This window comes from Heloderma suspectum, chromosome 2 (genome assembly GCF_057233095.1).
Source record: "Heloderma suspectum isolate Gila_16-S chromosome 2, 16-S_ref, whole genome shotgun sequence".
Taxonomy (NCBI): Eukaryota; Metazoa; Chordata; class Lepidosauria; order Squamata; family Helodermatidae; genus Heloderma; species Heloderma suspectum.
In genome coordinates, this window is record NC_139459.1 from 107,204,120 (window position 1) to 107,224,262 (window position 20,143).

Genomic DNA, 20,143 nt, shown 5'->3' on the forward strand with positions numbered 1-20,143 from the left:
AACTTCTGGAGGGTGACAAGCTGCCCACCCCTGCTTTATATGATTTTCTTATATTGTTTTACAGTCCTACTTATTTGCTCTAAAATTCTCTAAATTACAGAGTCACAAAACTGTTTACTATAAAGTAGAGGTAGTTTTACCTTTATTGATGCATATTTAAGCTATCATTTTAAACATACCCATTATGAATAAGGGTGGGAGAGAGAGACTAATGACTCTGAGATTAACTGTTTTAAGTGACACTGATGTCATAATTTAATACTGTATAGAGATCTTCAGGTAAATTAGTACTATTCACATTTCATTTGACTGTAAGGAGTGGATTGTTTATTTGTGGAGGTAATCGTTTGTCAGTACCTTCAACAATTTTAACTTTTATAAATCAGTTCTGTATGACCTTCTATACAAAAAGAAGTTCTGTTCAAAGGATGTAGAGCATAAATATCTAGTATACTTAAGTATCTTAGGCAGGAGAGGTTTAAATAGCAGTTGAACATTTACCGTTACAGTACAGAACTCCAATTGCATATCATTTAATGATGCCATGTTAGAGAAAGTCTTAAACCCTATCTGAAAAATAATCTCATTACTGTCAAAGATGAAAACGCAGTCTCTGGTACTCACAAAAATATGTTGACTTGAAGGTCATTCTAGGGTTTAAAGGTATACTTAAAACACTTCAGGAGTGATTTTCTGCCAATTGTATGTAATTATTTAGTGTTCACAGTCACAAAGATCATGCTATAGAAACTGCACACAAAAGTATTTCATCTGCCATTTACTGGCATTCAGTTTTTGTTCATGTATAGTTACTTGCACAAACATCACAATATTCCTTCTGTACAGTGTAAATTCCTAAACATACCACTATCAATTCCTTTTGCTGTCTACCTAAATGCAGACAGTGTCAATAGAATAGTTGTTATCAAGAAGTAGAGTTTGAACTTTCCCAACCTCCTGCCCTCCAGATATTGTGGACTGAAACTCCCATTAGCCCAAGTCAGACTGATCAATGGTCAGGAATGATGGAAATTGTAGTTCAAAAAATGTGGGAAGCACATGGTTGAAGACAGCTGGTCTAAAGATGCACAACTTTTTTGAACCAAAGGGTCCAAAACACTGCCTCACCCAGTGTGGGAGGCAGGGCAGGAGCCTGACATGCACTCATGCAGTCATGCATGCATGCGTGCGTGCACATGCACGCACACACACAGAAGGATTAGGAGTAGGCTTTAATCTCACCCCCATCCCAGCAATCATGCGCAAGATCGCTGGCATGGGGGAGGACTACTTCGATCCTGAACTGGATTGCTGCTTCTGTGCCCCCATTAGCAGCATGGAAGCAGTGATGCTGGCTGCTTTCAGATCACTAGGGGGAGGAGGAGGCTTTAGTCTCCTTCTCCTTCCAGCAATCCAGTCTTCACCACTCCTTTCCGCTGCCATTAGTGGAGTGGATGCAGCGATGTCAAGTGCTTCTGGGTCGCTGCAGGGGGAGGGGGGGAGGCAGCTTTAGACTTCTGTCCTCATGATGAGTCTTCTCTCCTTCCCAGCAACACTGATAGGCATCACTGGTTCTGTGTCGCAATTACTGGTGTGGAACAGAGGCCCCGATCGTGGGTGGAATTTGGTGGGGGGAGGGGAATGAGGGCTGCACAACAGGCCTCTGGGGGAGCATGGGCCCAACAGCTATAGGTTGTGCACTCCTGGCTTATAACTGCTTGCAGTTGGCGCAATGCACACTACCCTGTTCACCATAATCCAGAATTCTTTAGCATTCTGGTATATTTTGATGTGCTAATGTGACATTTGTGAACTTGTAAGTAACATAGCTGTGACACAGTTGTGAACTTGTACTTTAATATGGTATATCATATGATGGGCACCGGAAACAGTAGAGGAAGTAGTGGGATGAATAGGAAGGAAGAGCGACAGAGAACTCTTGGGGTAATCAAAGAGACTACTGAAGAAAAGGTTTGTATTGGAGTCTTCATAGCTAATGATTTCTGCTATGTCCAAGTATTCTAAGAAATGGTAAAGCCACAGATGCAAATGATCAGAAATGGACCTCAATGTCAATGACTTCTTGAGGAATATTTAATCCCTGGATCCCTGGAATAACAGCCATAAATACTGTAGTGGAATTCTCCTTTCACATTTGGGATGTAGTATCTCTTTTTTTGCATGATAGACCGTATTGTCCTTTTCAAGATGCAGTAATAGTGTATAGTGTTTAATGGATGAGGTCCAAGTCCCTTTATCTAAAACTTATTGATGTGAGAGTGATGCGTGTGTGTGTGTGTCAATGTGTATCTTGGGGGTTGCTATCCATAGGATATTAAAAGGGTATTTCATAAATGTTTCCTGTTATGATACCATTAAAACCCACAATTCATGAATTATTGATGGGAGAGGTAATAACGGCTTGGCGATGTTATAGCCTATACCAACACTAAACAGAATCCTTAATCTATGAAAAATTTACTCAGTGGACCAACACATCTTCCTGAGGAATTCTGACATAAGGTAATGAAAAGAGCACAGTTCTCTATTAGTCAGTATCATAAATCATTAATTAATTGGACACAAAATTTAAGTGACATAGATGATTAAATGAAATCATGATTTAGAAATATTCACTTGCTTTTCAATTTTTCTGTCCAACGTTATTAATAGCAGAGATTTTTAGCTACATTAAACTAAACTGTATTTACTACCTCTTTCACAGAGTCAAAGCTAATGTGCTGGAAGTCAAAAATTGCACAATTGTGCACTTCCTTCTTTTGGATGTTCAAAGAGTCATAACTTCATCTCTGATCTGAAGTGTTTGCTACTGAATTTCCACATTTTTTGAAGTATTATACTAAATGTGCACAAGCACTCAGCAGTGAGTATTCCCAAGACAGATGTTTTAGTGGAAAACCTCCCTAAGGTCAGCATTCACACTCCTTGCACACCCAAATGGAACATTAATTCATTGACAAGGCAATCCTATATTTCTGAGGAGAGCATCCCAGGAACCACAGGATTTTATGAATTCCCATAGACATTCCTATGACCTTGGAAAGGGGACTCTGAGTTCTGATCCCTCCCCGTGCCCCATTGCCGGTGCTGTGGAAGAACTAGGGCAGCTGTTTCCTGAGGTTGCATAAGTGACTTTGAGGAGGTAAAAAAAGGGGCAACCCAGTGGGTGGGGAGGGAGGGAAAAGGAGAGGCTGGGATCTGTGGGATCTTGGGGCCTTCTTCAGCCCCAGTTCTGCCCCCAGCAGCGCAACCTCTCTAGATTCCTGTCTAGAGGAAATAAAAACAATGAGGAAGACAGAGAGGAGAAAATCACCTCCATCACTCCTGCTCTGCTGGCCATCTGCCGGCAGAGCATTGGCTATTTGGTGCACTCCTTCAAAGGGCATATGATTGCACCCTTAGAATACTTCCTTATCTGAACAGTATTTTGACTCTTTAAGAGGTTGATCTAAAATTCAGAATATGTTCAGAATTCTACACAAATAATGAAGGCTATCGTCTTAAATATATTTACAGGGCAATCCTATGCATGTTTACTCAGTAAGTATCCCACTGTGTTCAATAGAGCTTACTACATGTGCTTAGGATTGCAGACTTACTTGGATGAAACTCGGCTGACAGGAGGCTACTTTTTTGTATGTTTGTTTAGGATTACAGCCTGATTACTTACACCGACTTGACCTACTAATAACTACATTACTCCAAATGGCCAGGGAATCAGTCTCTAAGGAACTTGGGGAAAGTTACCTCGTATTCTTGGGAAAACTTCAAGTTGTCATTAGCCTTCAGCCTTTCAATGTGATCCGCTAGTTCCAAAATAGGTATTGGAGGATGGCTAGCCATACCTGTTGATGGAGAGAGAAATGACAATGGCATTGAAAAATAATAAAAGAGAGCTGTGAAATCCAGACTTAGAAAATACAGCAATTAGAATGTCTATAAAATGTGTAAATAGTAAAGATGTTGTAAGGTGACAGAAGCAGGCAGATAGTTTAGTCACTCAAAGCAAGACATGCTCTGAAGAGATGAGCTTTGAAGCCAAATTACTAAAAATAACAAAAAACATAAAAATCACCAAGCATATTCCCAAAGCTAACATTCTTAGTGTTAAAAGAAACAAAAGTTATTATGCCAAGACTTAATGAGGTTAGCTAGGTGGGGAAAAATGAGACAGTTAGACCTGATGTTGACTTCTGCTTTGAGTAATGACTCTTATGGTCATATCAAATCTCCTTTCCTGTGCTGTATGAAATGGAAACGGTGTTGGGGTTAGGTGAATAAAAGGTGACCTGGGGGCAGGGAGAAGCCATTCAAAGAAGCCTAAAGGGATACAATAGTACTGACAGAAAATAAAGTGACTTATGAGGGAAACTAACTTGAAGAATGTAGGTTACTGGGGTAACCAGAGACACTTGATTCTGCGAAAAGAAATTGTAAAAATAAATAAAACAAAACAAAGGAGGGGGGGTAAGAAACTCATTCATAACAAAATAAAATAAATAAATGGATAGCTTGATACTTAGAAAGTGATTACTGTGTTTTGGGGACTGGAGAACTGGCTAATATGAGTTGACTAAATAAGACAGGGAAAAATCTAATGATTTTCCCCCAAAAAAATATTGTATAAAGTTTAGGACATTCACATGCAATTATGGATTGCCAGAGTAACATGCACTGCTGCTTACAGACAACAGTCAATAAAGACAAGATTAGACATCAGACATTTTGAGCTTCAAAAATGTTTTCACTAGTAGCAGATTGTAGAGGCAGGGGTTGTACAGACTCAGTTCTGCTGAACACAAACACTGGGCTTACCCTAGAACCTCAGAGAAAAGATCTCAACCCTGTCCCTTTATCAACCCCCAGAAATTACCTACAATCTACTTCAGGTGTAAACATCTTTGTCTACCAATGGAAAAATGGTGAATACAGAGAAGACTTAGGGCAGGGATGGGAAAGAGACCAGGAGAAGGAGACAGCAAGGGAAAGGAAGAGACAAAGGGCAAAAGAGGAAATGTGGGGTCAACTAGCATGATCTGCCAGCTGAAGATTGAGGCAAGTCCACTCTTTGTGGGTATTTCTTTTCAACCAATCAATACGGATGGTTTTCCACCCACTTTTTTTTTTTTTTTTACATTATTTAAGCATGCCTAGAATATAATAGCTTGTTGCAGGGAGACACATAGTTGGCTAGAATTTTTTAACTAGTGAACCCCATGATGTATTGAAATTATAAAACAAAACCATGGTCACTGAAGGGAGGAGTAGGGGGGAGGGCTCAAACTGGAAGCCACGTTTTCGACAGTTCAGGCTGTTTCACCACCATGAATTTGAAGGGTATGCTCAAAGAAAGCTAGCTTGCCATCGTTGTGGCACAGTTTTATATGACATGACCAAGAAATGATGATATAGACAATTCATAAAATTGCTTTTGTTACATTTTTACCTATCTTAATAAAGTCCATAGGAAGGACCAGCAGCATATCATTCATATCTTGTTTGTGGCACAGAAAATAGTACTGCATACTACTGTGTAGCCAAAGTAATTACATACACAATAGTTCTTTTGATTGCATGGTCTGTCTGCTTATATTGTAAGATCAAGTGAATCAGAAGAAGCCCCCACAAATTGTGGAAACTACTTCTTGGAAGGGAAAGCTATATGAATCAGTTTTTATATCTCCCATTTCATCATATGCAACATTTAAGCTGTGTGATTTTTTTAAAAGTAGCCATGAAATATACTTGATCCAGATCCAGATCGAGCACCCCAATGAAAAATATAAAAGGTTTAAAAAGGCACAAGAAAATGCTAGGCTTATTCAGAAATGGAAGTTGAATGATGGAACATCTAAAACAGTGATTGAACAGAGAAAATAATAGAGACAAAGATGTTTAGACCTTTTCGAGCGAATCGTGGGAGAGAGTTATTATCATATAAGGACTGAGTGGTAGTTTGGCTAGAGAGGGAGGACACAGAGCCAATCAGGGAGGCGTAGGGGACTGAATTACTGCTCAAAGCTGTAAAAAGTAAAGCCAATTGGAAATGGGAAAGAAATTAGTAACAGCAGTAAAACACCATCATATTCAGTTTTCACAAAGACAAATGTATTGTTTTGCATGCACAATCTTTCCGTGGACATTCAGTATTCGGGCAAATAGGTAGAAAGATCAGACCACCTTAACATATCAACATATAGAACCATAAAGCTGAATTCATGGACATGTTTACTGCAGAATTAGGTTTCAATATGGTAGCCACATGACTATGTTGTTTAAGTATTAATAAAAACAGAGAAATCAGAAAGAAATTATTAACAGCACAATATGGTGAATGTTTACTCAGAAGTAAACCATATTATCTTAAACTGGGTGCATAAGATTGCAGCCTAAGAATGTTATGTAATAAAGTTCTGTTTCTCCATCAGTTCAGTCATTGATACACCCATAATGAAAGAAGCACCCAGCCCAAACATTATGTCTGTGTTCTGCCATTTATATTTATTAGCATCCTTCTGCAGTTAAACGTTTGAGGCTCATCAAAAGGTGGCATAAAATCTTTTTTTAGCAGAACAGATATAAAAGCCAACATCTTCTAGAATTAACCATCTGGTGATTATTGCAGTGCAACAGTCTTAATTTTATAACTAATACAAATGGAATGCCTTTCAATAATGTTTCATAGTAATCTCATACAAGGAAATAATAAGTGTATAGGGTTTTTTTAAAACATCTATCAGGTGATACCCCACCCCTGGTAAAAACTTGTCTATTCACTGTTTGTGAAACTTAGTACTCATATATGAATACCACTGTTATGTGTTTTAGTTTTTGAAGATTTTTAAAAATTATTTTTCTACCGATACATATTAACACCAAATACTGCCCTCAGTGTACGTGTGAGATTTCAACCAATGATCATGGACTGTGTGTCCACACATCGAGAATACTACACAAAATGCAGAAGAAGTTATTTTATGGATCTACAATGCATCCACATGTTGATATACATTCACATCTATGTATCCTAGGAGCATTTTTATTAAAACATATGTGTACAAAATAGATGAAAAGGCCTCCTACATGTCAGTAACTCAACATGCCTCTTTTTTCTTTTTACACACAGAAATGTGAAATTATGTGGATCTCAAGCCAAAAAGCAACAAAAACATACATATATATCTAAGCTTTCACTGGCAATAACCCCTTGAGCTCAGTACAGCAGAGTAGCACAACATGACAGAGGCATTCAGCTCCACAAAAATTAAACCACGTCGTATGTTTCCATTGTTGTCTTTGCCTGGAGAGGGTGGTAATTTTACAGTGAATTCAGAGGAGCTATGCTATGTTCAGCAGTACCAAGGCACAACAGTGAGAGCAGGCAACATTTATTCCATTTGTGAAAGATGCATCAAAGTATTACTGCACCTTAGTTCTGACAGATAAATATTCACATTTGCTCAGCTCCCACTGAGGTATATATCTAAGAAAGCAAACACACCTTAAGGATCGATTCACACTTTACACGACATAATATGTTTGCTGCGTATACGCCAACACCTCCTGGTGAACACTCTAAAGTGTGAAGAGGAGGCACACAGTGGAAATCCATGACTAGCCACAGCACCCCGGCATGTGTCTGCTGTGTGTTATAAACACATGTCTCGAATTCACTCTTCAGAATGCTGACCAAAGCAAGTGCTAAAACAGAAAGTGTGAATTAAGACATTACAGTTGAACAGGAAAACACATTTCCAGTTTTGGGTGTATTTATTTTATATGGGCCACAAATGAAAATCTTATCTAGTTTCATCTCAAGGGACACATTTCATCTTAACAGAGCAAGTGGCTCAAGTGGCGTTCGCAGCTGAAATTTTCTTACTTCTAGGGTATGAGGCTTTCTCATGCCTTTAATATAGTCAGGGCACAAAGGTTTTCAGACGTGCTCAAGATAAGAATATCCCTTGCTTAGAGTCCCCTCACAAATATATTGATGTCGATTTGTAAGAGCCAAATTAGTAAAACAACCCCCTCCCCATCTCTTTTCACACAAGAAGCTCATTGAGATAATTATACTGCATGCTAGCTTCAAACAAATAGTCATGATCACGGAAGACAGAACACTTGTCCTGTGATGCTTATTTTTAGAGGCCAGCTCAGAAGAAAGCAATCAGTTTGTACTATGATGTGATACAAGCACAGGGATTAGGAACCAATAATGATTACATTATTTTCTGTCTGAAATGTATAAAGAGAAACATATGCATAATTTGAACAAGGTGAATACAGCAGATGGAGTGCCCAACTGCCTTCTTATGCCATGGGCAAAAACTCTTGAACCTCAGAAATATAGATGTCCTTAATGCATTATTAATCAACTCTGGTCTAGTATTGCAGAACTAGGGAAATCCAACAAAAGTGTTCCTCTCTCTGCAATGGAGTAGCTTATACTATATATTTATGTTATATAAACATTTCTGTTTGAGGCTGTTTTTTTTTTCTTATGTTCTGGCTATCTTTTTTAGAAGGTAGTGAACGCTAATGGTGAAAAGAAAATCTGATGCTGTAAAGAACAATATTGTTTAGGAACATGGAATGTCAGATCAATGAATCAAGGTAAGCTGGAGGTGGTCAAACATGAGATGGCAAGATTGAACATCGACATCTTGGGAATCAGAGAACTAAAATGGACAGGCATGGGCGAATTTAATTCAGGTGACCATCATATCTACTATTGTGGGCAAGAATCCCTTAGAAGAAATGGAGTAGCACTCATAGTCAACAAAAGGGTGGGAAAAGCAGTACTGGGGTACAATCTTAAAAATGATAGAATGATCTCAGTACGAATCCAAGGCAAACCATTCAACATCACAGTAATTCAAGTCTATGCCCCAACCACTGAGGCCGAAGAAGCTGAGGTTGATCGGTTCTATGAAGACCTACAACACCTTCTAGAACTAACACCAAAAAAAGATGTCCTCTTCATCATAGGGGATTGGAATGCTAAAGTAGGAAGTCAAGAAATCACCGGGATAACAGGCAGGCATGGCCTTGGTGTACAAAATGAAGCAGGACAAAAGCTAATAGAGTTTTGCCAAGAGAACATGCTGATCATAGCAAACACTCTTTTCCAACAGCACAAGAGGCAACTCTACACATGGACGTCACCAGATGGTCAATATCGAAATCAGATTGATTATGTCCTTTGCAGCCAAAGATGGAGAAGCTCCATACAGTCAGTCAAAACAAGACCTGGAGCTGACTGTGGCTCAGATCATGAGCTGCTTCTTGCAAAATTTCGGCTTAAATTGAAGAACGTCGGGAAAACCACTAAACCGTTCAGGTATGACCTAAATCATATCCCTGATGAATACACAGTGGAGGTGAGGAATAGATTTCAGGGATTAGACCTGATAGACAGAGTGCCTGAGGAACTATGGACGGAGGTCCGTAACATTGTTCAGGAGGCAGCAACGAAATCCATCCCAAAGAAAAAGAAATGCAAGAAAGCAAAGTGGCTGTCTGATGAGGCTTTACAAGTAGCTCACGAAAGAAGGGAAGCGAAAAGCAAGGGAGAAAGGGGAAGATATACCCAACTGAATGCAGAGTTCCAGAGAATAGCAAGGAGAGACAAGAAGGCCTTCTTAAATGAACAATGCAAAGAAATCGAGGAAAACAACAGAATGGGAAAGACTAGAGATCTCTTCAAGAAAATTGGAGATCTCAAGGGAACATTTTGTGCAAAGACGGGCGAGATAAAGGACAAAGAAGGCAGGGACCTAACAGAAGCAGATGAGATTAAGAAGAGGTGGCAAGAATACACAGAAGAACTATACAGGAAAGATCTGAATGTCCCTGATAGCCATGATAGTGCGGTCACTGAACTTGAGCCGGACATCCTAGAGAGTGAAGTCAAGTGGGCGTTAGGAAGCATTAGTAACAACAAAGCTAGCGGAGATGACAGTATTCCAGCCGAGCTATTTAAAATCCTAAAAGATCATGCTGTTAAAGTGCTGCATTCAATATGCCAACAAATCTGGAACACTCAACAGTGGCCACAAGACTGGAAACGGTCAGTTTACATTCCAATTCCAAAGAAGGGCAACGCCAAAGAGTGTTCAAACTACCGCACAATTGCGCTCATTTCACATGCCAGCAAGGTGATGCTCAAAATCCTACAAGCTAGGCTTCAGCAGTATGCGAACCGAGAACTACCGGAAGTACAAGCTGGGTTTAGAAGAGGCAGAGGAACTAGAGATCAAATCGCCAACATTCGCTGCATCATGGAGAAAGCAAGAGAATTCCAGAAAAACGTCTATTTCTGCTTCATTGACTACGCTAAAGCCTTTGATTGTGTGGATCACAACAAACTGTGGCAAATTCTTAAAGTGATGGGAGTACCAGACCACCTTACCTGTCTCCTGAGAAACCTGTACGAGGGTCAAGAAGCAACAGTAAGAACCAGACATGGAACAACCGATTGGTTCAAAATTGGGAAAGGAGTACGACAAGGCTGCATATTGTCACCCTGCTTATTTAACTTATATGCAGAGTACATCATGAGAAATGCTGGGTTGGATGAATCAGAGGTCGGAATTAAGATTGCCAGGAGAATTATCAACAACCTCCGATATGCAGACGATACCACCCTAATGGCAGAAAGCGAAGAGGATCTCAAGAGCCTCTTGTTGAGGGTGAAAGAGGAGAGTGCAAAAGCTGGTTTGAAACTCAACATTAAAAAAACGAAGATCATGGCATCTGGCCCCATCACTTCCTGGCATATCGAAGGGGAAGAAATGGAAGCAGTGACAGATTTTACTTTCTTGGGCTCCAAGATCACCGCAGACGGTGGCTGTAGCCATGAAATTAAAAGACGCTTGCTCCTTGGGAGGAAAGCTATGGCCAACCTAGACAGCATAGTAAGAAGCAGAGACATCACCTTGCCGACAAAGGTCCGTCTAATCAAAGCTATGGTTTTCCCAGTAGTAATGTATGGCTGTGAGAGCTGGACTACAAGGAAGGCTGAGCGCCGAAGAATTGATGCTTTCGAACTGTGGTGCTGGAGAAGACTCTTACGAGTCCCCTGGACTGCAAGGAGGTTAAATCAGTCCATCCTAAAGGAAATCAACCCTGAGTGCTCATTGGAAGGACAGATAATGAAGCTGAAGCTCCAATATTTTGGCCACCTAATGCGAAGAGAAAACTCCCTGGAAAAGACCCTGATGCTGGGAAAGACTGAAGGCCAAAGGAGAAGGGGACGGCAGAGGATGAGATGGCTAGATAGCATCACGGATGCAATGAATATGAACTTGAGCACCCTCCGGGAGAGAGCGCAGGACAGGAAGGCCTGGCGTGCTATGGTCCATGGGGTCACGAAGAGTCGGACACGACTGAACAACAACAACGAACGCTAATGAGATAAAGATTTTCTTACTGCCAACTTATATAAATCCCTTCTGGGTGCAAAACATTTGGTGCTTCAATAAGGATGATCAGGGGGTCAGTTTCAACTAATGTCTAAATCCTATTCCCCTAAATGACAAGCAAATTGGAGACATCCTGTAGCTTGGAGTCTAAGAAAATCAATTCACAAAACGTATAAAATTGTCCTTTCAGTTCTTTGAAAACCCAAGTGGACTCATCCACTTCACGTGGATTTCACTCATTTAAATCTGTGTTTAAATTAGGAACATGTAAGTAAAACTTTATTTTTTTGGAAAATAAAAAGCAAAGGAAGACATGTTGGCCCATAAAAAACCCCAGTCAAAATGTCACAAAATAATAAGAAAGTTTTTGAGTTCCCTAGAACTTTTCATCAGGCTGTATGTTAGCCCCCCCGCCCCAGTTGTGGGGACAGCAGGGAACAGGGCTGAAGCCATAGAGTCTGCCTTGGTCACAGTTTTAAGATGAAGTGTAGGAAGAGGTGGGAAGCTTAATTTAAGCAGGCTCTCCTAAATGCTATGCAGATTTCAGATTATACCTAGGGATGTTGGGACAAAGAAATATTCAGTGGCTGATTCCAATGGCTGATTCCACATTTTTTAAAATATAAAATCCAGCAGTTACCTGGATCTGTCTCCAGCAAAAAAACCCAGGTTCTTTGTTAGGTAAAGAGAAACATGTCAATTCAGCTTCTATTGCTCTTCTTTCTTTTTTATGTAGGATACTACCTAAAACTAATTTCCATACAATCAGCCACGTTCCTGTTTAGTAATTGCATTAGTCGGTTAGCTGTTATGAAGGTAACAATGACCTAAAATGAACTAATATTATAAAATAATATGGTATCATATATTATATTAAAATATAAACATAAAGTATTCAATCTGTTCTATAAACATATATACTTATTTGCACTGATTTCCATATATCAGCCCAGCCTACTCCGTAATAGAGATGCTGGAGAAATTCGAGATGGACCAAGATGAGCTCTGATTTCTAAGAATCCAACCTGCGGAACCTGCTGCAAAGTGACCCCCTCAGGCTGCGGGGACTTTGTGGATTCTCGGATGTTTTATTTACTTTCCTGAAATTTATGCATATTTATTCGTAGGAAAATACGCACGTTTCTGCTGAGGAAAAGTTGAATGGAATGGGGGACAATACGCTAAATGTTACGTACTAATGAAAATTATGTAAATTGTTATGAGACCTCTTATGTAATTATTTGCATATTTTTCTGCATGCTGAAAAACAATTTGCATCTGTCTTTGAGTGGATGACGGAACAAAAGGCACCTGACAATCCGCAAAATCAGATGGAGTGGATTTTATACAGCCCGTACATCCCTACTCCTAAGGCTCAGAGCAGATAACCTCACATCTGCAGATCTGATGTGTCCTCACAACAGCAGTTTGAAGTGGTTTCTTATATTAATAGATAAAGCACTATGGCTGGCTGAGAAACAATGTGTCCAAGATTCACTGACTCTTGTCACATAGGGTGACCAGTTCACATACGGTCTATCTGTTCACTCCTTTGAATGGTCTCTCCTGTATATAGAAATGTATAGAGCAATTCCGGTGCAAAGTGGTTTTTCATTAATATAGCCAACATTATCTGTTTCTGAGACTGTGTGGAGGTACTACTTCCAGCTGCAGTAATCACGGAAAACTGCTAGCTGCTGCATTATTTTCTTCATATAGTAGTCTGAGGGTTCTTCACAAGATCATAAGTGAATGACATCATGGCTAGATTGCATGTGTGAACCAGCCTTATGGATCACAACTAAGTGCATTTAGTATAGGTGTACCACTGTGGTACTTGTAAAAAAGGGTACTGACTTAAGTTTTGGAGAGTCTGTTTATTGGTCAGTAAATGTAGCACTATACAATGTAGCCTTTATGAACAAATATCTCTGCTCTACTCAGACAACATATCCACAAATAAAACAAATGCACGTGGGGACTGGGCATCTACTGTCCGTGCCTGACCTTACATTCCTCATAACTTCTGAACAGGTTTGGCATGGCTCAGATGTAAAGGTAACCATGTTTTCCTTAGCTTCACTCTGGGTTGTTTGTATGGCTGAACCTGACCAGGCCCACTCACTGTAGTTTGATTAGGGCCAACAAAAGAGAATAATAAACCACAGTTTCTTTCTGATGCACAACTTCAAGTTTGTTAACAGGGACTGACCAACGAAATCACATTATTTCAGTACTTTTCTGGCTGCACTGGCTGCCAGTCCATTTCCAGGCCTGATTCAAAGTGCTGGTATTAAAATTCAAAGCCCTTAACAGGTTGGGGCCAGGTTATCTGAAGGATCACCTCCTCCCATATGTGCGTGCCCAGACCCTAAGATCATCCTCAGCGGTCCTTCTCCATGAGCCCTTGCCAAAGGAAGGTGGGTTACCACCAGGAGGAGCACCTTTTCTGTGGCACCCCAGCTGTAGAATGAGCTCCCTAGAGAGGTTCGTCTGGTGCCTATGTTGTACTCCTTCCAGTGCCAGGTAAAGACCTTTCTTTTTATTCTCCCAGTATTTTAGCATTTTAGCTTCCTAGTCTTTTAGCTTTAGTGTTTTAAATCTGTATCTTAAATCTCTGCTTTGCTTCTAGGTTTTATTCTGGTTGTACTGCTACATTGTGGTTTTAAGTTTTCATATTTTATATTGTTATAATATATTTAACAATATTTTATATTGCTTCATGCTGCACTTTGTAGTTTTAATTTCTGTGAACTACCCAGAGAGCTTCGGCTATTGGGCGGTATAGAAACAAAATAAATAAATAAATAAATAAATAAATAAAATTTGTGTTAACTTTCTTTGTCATTGTGTCTGAACTCAGTATCCTAATTTAATTCTGGTTTGTTGTGTCACTCTGCCCCCAATGTCCACCTGACCATGGAGACACAAGGGAAGAACAGCTTGAAAACAAAACCACCCACAGGGCTAAGAGACTATCAGTAGCACGCAGCACTTTCACAAAGCTCTCCCTTCCTTCTCTCTCTGCCTGGCAACAGGCTCCTCTCCTCGCTGACAATCTGTCCCTCTCTGGCTCAGCTGCCCAGTTCTACAAGCAGTCTTGTGAAGGGGTGTGTGTATGGAATTAAAGGGACCATATCTAACAAGGGATAAATTTTTAAACCAAACCTTTGGTGTTCTGAAGCTATACCAACTGTTCAACAGATGCAATCTCACAACTGTCACCACTCACTCACTTGTCCTTGAACTCTGTTCTGCAGTCACCCACCCACCCTTTTATATTCACAAATTACTGTGAATGATTTCCTTGCTTTCGAGCCTTTCCCCTGCCTTTTCACCCCCGCCCCCATCTTGTACATGGTTAAGGGTTACAGTGACACCACCATGAACCATGGCTAAATCTAATCAGGTTTCTATCTCAAGCAGGATTTTGCATATGAAAACACAGAAGTTGGAGGGAGGACGCACTAGATTGTCCTCAATTGATTAAATTGTCCTCAATTGACTTATCCACACCAACTCATAGATATGGACTTCGTAAAAAAAAATGCCCATTGAGAAAGAAACATAATTAATTTGATGCAATTATCTAGCATAAGCCCAACAAGAAATATGTACAACCTGTAAAGCTCCAAGTGATTGATTTCTGGGAATGACAAAAGTAGAGAAAACTGACTGTGTCTTGTCTTCAGAAACCAAAATAAGGTGTTCGTCGTAAGGTGAATTAAATCATTTGATTTAGTTTTCTTCATCTAATTTATATCATACAAAATTATTCAGACTCTAAGTAGACACTTTATAGAACTACAAATAGGAATGCCTTGCATCTTACCTGGAGTTTGAAAATTAAGGCGCCGCAGCTCTACTGGATCTGTGGGATGGTGGGAAGGAATCTCCTTGCTGTTGGGTATGCTGCTCTTTCTAGAGTCCGTCTCTGCCCTTTTCCTGTATGGAGAAAGTGAACATACTCATTAAGACGATGAATCAATAACTTTACTAATTAAAAGAAGTACATCTATCCTACTGTCCTCTTTTGCATCTACAGCTCTGTACTTTTAAAGCTCCATGGGGACACCAATTTCTGTACAGTCCATGAAAGAAATGTAATATCTTTAACAGAATAACCTGTATACAGAAACATACATGAAGCTATAAGTAGGATATCTTCATGCAGCCAGTACCTACTGTCGTCATTACAATAACAGATTTGCTTGGAGGGAGCTAGCACAGTTGAAAGTTAATACAGCATGCCTAAATGCTGTTGCAATTAACGGCACTCAAGCCTACAGTTAAGTGCTGAACTTTCACTAATTTCAATGAGATTTAGGCTGCAATCCTAAACCCACTTACCTGGGAGTAAGCCCCACTGAATTCAATAGGACTTACTTCTGAGTAGCCCTGTATAGGATTGCGCTGTTAGGCATGTCTAACTTTTCCTGGAATTCTGAGCCCAGTAGCTGCAATCCCAGGACATGTGGAACATCCTTATAAAAGCAGGGTTTTCATGGGGAGGGAAGAACTTCTTCAGCAGTATTTCCCAATTGAATATGGGACTACAGGAGGTGAAAGGTACTAGCCAATTCCCTTGCAGCTGCATTTTCTGACTAGCACCATTTCAAGTGAGTTCCAAGAATTCTTGTAAATTAGTTTCTTGTTAGCTATAAAATGAAAGAGGAAGCAAATATGAAAGACTGAAAGTCATTTTCACTGGTAGCCCCAAATAATAAACATTCAATTTCGAATCCTGCTTTAAGGCATCTTCACTCTTTATTCATCTGGCCAGGTTCATTTAGATTGGGTTTTCAAACAGAATGTTTGCCAATCAAGCTATATTTTCACTATTTTGTTTTCTCATTTCCCCTTTTCTGAGGAAACAGAAAACAATTGTTCTTTACTTCTCACCTGTCGGGTTTACTGCTCCATTATTATGCAGCAAAGAAGGAGGGAAAAAGGTTAAATGTTAGTCGGCCAATGGCAAAAGGAGCAACCATTACAATAGGAAATGATGTTATGACTAGGATATATGCCTTATTCAAAGAATAATCTCATTAAAACATATAATTTTCTCAAAGAAAAAACTAAGCACAAAATCTATATTCATAGGAAGTACTTCATGGCTGAAGAAACTGAAGCAATGTTTTTATTAGTTTTGTTTGGGATGGAGGATGTATCAAAATCACTGACTGTGTTAAGACAACATGGTAACCCACACTCAAGTTTGAGTATGTGTTGAGTGTGGGTTGTTGCTGAACCATGGGTTGTTGTTGAAATGTGGGTTATCATGTTGTCTGAATCCAGGCACACTAATAAACCATGGTTTGTTAACCATGAACAACCCATGAAGAGAGAACCCTTGGTTTGGTGTTGGTTTGTGAACTGTGGGCTGTTCGTGGTTGACAAAACATGGTTGGTTATTGTGGCTGTGTTCAGACAACATGATAACCCATGTTTCAACAACAACCCATGGGTCAACCACAACCCACACTCAATCCATATTCAACACTCAAGTGTGGGTTATCATGTTGTCTGAACTCAGCCATTCTCTCTTTAAGCCTTCTCTGAGGCGGAGGCAGCAGTGGGGGGATGGGGGGGGTGCCATAATCTACTGAATATCAGGAGGTAGGAGATGATGAATGTATATATTTTATGGATGCATATAATTTGGAAACAAGATGTCTGCATCTTTGGACACAGAGATATCCAACAAATGCTTTGTTGTAGAAAAGCTAAAGGTAAAAGTATGAAATACACTTTAAAACCCACAGCATTTTCCAATATAAATGCTTTGAAATGCTTCTTTTTACTTATCTGGGTAGAAAAACAGCTCTTAATCACATCTAAGAGAGGTTAACGGATTAGAAGAAATATTCTCTATATGGTTGAACTATGAGAATGAGATAAACTAGAGGGGAAAAGTTTACCTCAGTGGCCAGATCACTGAAGTATTTTCATAGTCTAAAAATACAGCATCTGTATCTGTTTCTCTCTCTTGCCATGTTTCATGTTAATATGGGATGCTACAAACATTTTGTTTTCGTGAAAAACATTTCTTATAAACACAAACAAAAAGTTTGAGTGCCAACCACGATATTTTAAGAGGGGCACCCCCCTCTTTTTACTTCTTAAAAATCCCAAACCCTGACTGTCCACCAGCAGAATGGAAACTGCTGGCACAATAGTTTTCCCTATGGGTTATGAGCTATCCCATAGGGGGTATGGATTAGTCCCCCCCATACCCCCTAATCTGGTCCAGAGGGTTGGGGGACACTCTGGACCAGATTTGGAAAGTGTGTGGAGGGCTGCAGGTGGGAGGAGAGCAAAGGGAAGTCCACTTGTGTGATGTTCTGCTCCCACTCCATTTTTTTCTGCTAGGAATACATAGTATTTCCTCCGGTTCAAAATTGAAGTGTTTTTTCCAGCCAGTTCTCAAATTTTACATGAGAAACTGAGTTAATAGGCCAGTTTGCATGATCAAAACAAGTCACGTGGCTTTGCATAATCACCGCCCGGCTGCAGCTTATCGTGTCATCTGAATCCAGGCAGTGTGGCTTGTTGGAGGGTAAAACAACCCTCAAATAACCCTATCGGATGCCACAATAAGCTGCAGCTCGGTGGTGATTATGCAAATCACACCTAGCAAGCACCATGGCTCACAACAAGCCACCATGGCTTATTTAAGTTACGATGGCCTGGTTTTATCGTGTGAACCAGGTCACTGAGTTCCAAGAATTTAGAGACAATTCATACAGCTGAAAATAAGCACATGTAATAGCTTACATGAGTGATGGACTTATAAAAGCATGAATGGAAGGAATTCACACAGTACTGTATGTACCTTCCATGCACAGGTTGTACTACAAAACCAGAAATTCCTGCTCATGCTAGTTAATTGAAAGCAACTGTATGAGTATGAGATAAGTAATGGAGTTGTTAAATGTGCATATCAGTTTCCAAAACTAATATATGAACTTGTCCTTAGTGTTCCATGCTACATTCAAATTGTGCCTCATACTCCTGAAAGAATTAATTGTTCAGTTAATGGTTTAACTATGGTTTAACTATGGGTTGATAACCATGAAACAACACAGAGTTCACAACCCAGTCACAACTCATGGGTTCTCTTCCTGGGTTGTTCATGATTAACAAACCACAGTTAAACCATAGTGCAGATTCGCCTGCAACAACTCATGATTCAGCAACCCAAGATTCAATGGCAATCCATACTCAACCGATACTCTGGGTTGTTACATGTGAACTAGGCCACTGTCCACCCACTGCTACCCCCTCCCCCTTTCCTTAAAAAAAATCCTTGCCACCTCTTCCCCCCACCACTTCCCTTTTAAACTCAGTGGGGGCTACTGCTGTGTTTGCAGCAGAAGCATGGGAAATGGCGGCATTTCTGGGGCCATCCCCATAACTAAACTGTACTTGCCATTGCTGCAAAAGCAGCAGCAATGGCACTCCATGGTGGGTGTTACCACTAGAATCTTCATTATGTGATGGGTGGAAGGGAGGCTCCTGTAAACCTTAGGAAATAGTATGCCTCAAAATTGCAGCTACTGAGTGGCAGGACTCAGGCACTGCATTGAGAATTGATTGCATGGAAAGACACTCAGGGTATTTCTACACCAGCCTAAAATCCTGCATTTAAAACAGGGCTTTCTGCTTCCATTTTAAATGCAGGATCACCACTGACCCCCTTTCCATGAGCTTCCTCCCCTCCCCCCCCCACATATGAGTCTTGCATTATCTTTCATTGATCTCACTCCTCTTCTTGCCACTTCAAGTCTTTTCATGGAGGAAACTGAAGCGGAACACAGTGGTGTAATTTGATAGCTCATTATCTGCGATCTATTTAAAACGGAACAAAGGGCATTTCGTGCAGGAGGCTCATGGCAGGGTCACAGTGTCATGTGAAGAGCTGGCAAACTTCAGTGAAGCAGCCATCTCAATCGCAGGATATAAGCTCCGTGTGATGACGCCCTAAGTCTGCATAACTCAGTAGAGATTATTTACATGGTTATGGTTAGCTGTAGAGAGTTTTGTAATTATGGCTGCAAGCCTATATTCTCAGGAAACATTCACTTTCCTGAGACTAACCCTCCTTGGACTCAATGATACTTAATTCTGAGTAAACAGATATAGGACTGTGCTGTATATTTGTATACTGTGCTGGAATTATTCTCTTACCATTTGTGACTGCCTCAACTACCCGAGGAAGAAAGGGTTTATTATAATCAAGTAAAACATTTCTATATCATTTACAGGGTGGTTTGCAAAACTGCAAACTGAAATACTACAATAAAGAAAAAACATAAAGCAATAATTAAAACCAATCTTTAAAACATTTCTTGGCTGCCCTTCAACATCAGTTGTATACCAGACTAGAATGACTTCTCCTAACCTCAAATAATACTGGAATATAGGCTGAAAATTTTGGAAGACAAACAGGAGAGGGATATACTTGTTTATGAAGTCTGATAGGTGTGGTGGGTCATTCAAGTCTGGAAATATGAGAGTTATTGTAGTTATTAAAAGTTACTTTGTTGTGATGTTATAAAGGTATTGCTGAAGACATGAGCTGACTACTGAAAGGAAGAGCTTCTGTGACTATATTTCTGTATCAGTACTTCAGAATGCCATATTTGCTAAAATAATTTCCTGGGGTGGATCGCTGGGCACTAGGACATTGGACT

General features: G+C 40.0%; 1 protein-coding gene across 1 annotated transcript in view; it reads right to left on the minus strand.

The window, feature by feature from the left end:
* The window catches only part of PTPRD (protein tyrosine phosphatase receptor type D), a 592,319-nt gene that overhangs the window by 104,010 nt on the left and 468,166 nt on the right, over window positions 1-20,143 (minus strand). The window contains exons 21-24 of the mRNA XM_084834479.1: window positions 16,350-16,364; window positions 15,280-15,392; window positions 5,923-6,042; window positions 3,769-3,866 (exon numbers count right to left, since the gene is read on the minus strand). Of these exons, the coding sequence (XP_084690605.1) occupies window positions 3,769-3,866; window positions 5,923-6,042; window positions 15,280-15,392; window positions 16,350-16,364 (346 nt within the window). The remainder of the gene's footprint in view (window positions 1-3,768; window positions 3,867-5,922; window positions 6,043-15,279; window positions 15,393-16,349; window positions 16,365-20,143) is intronic.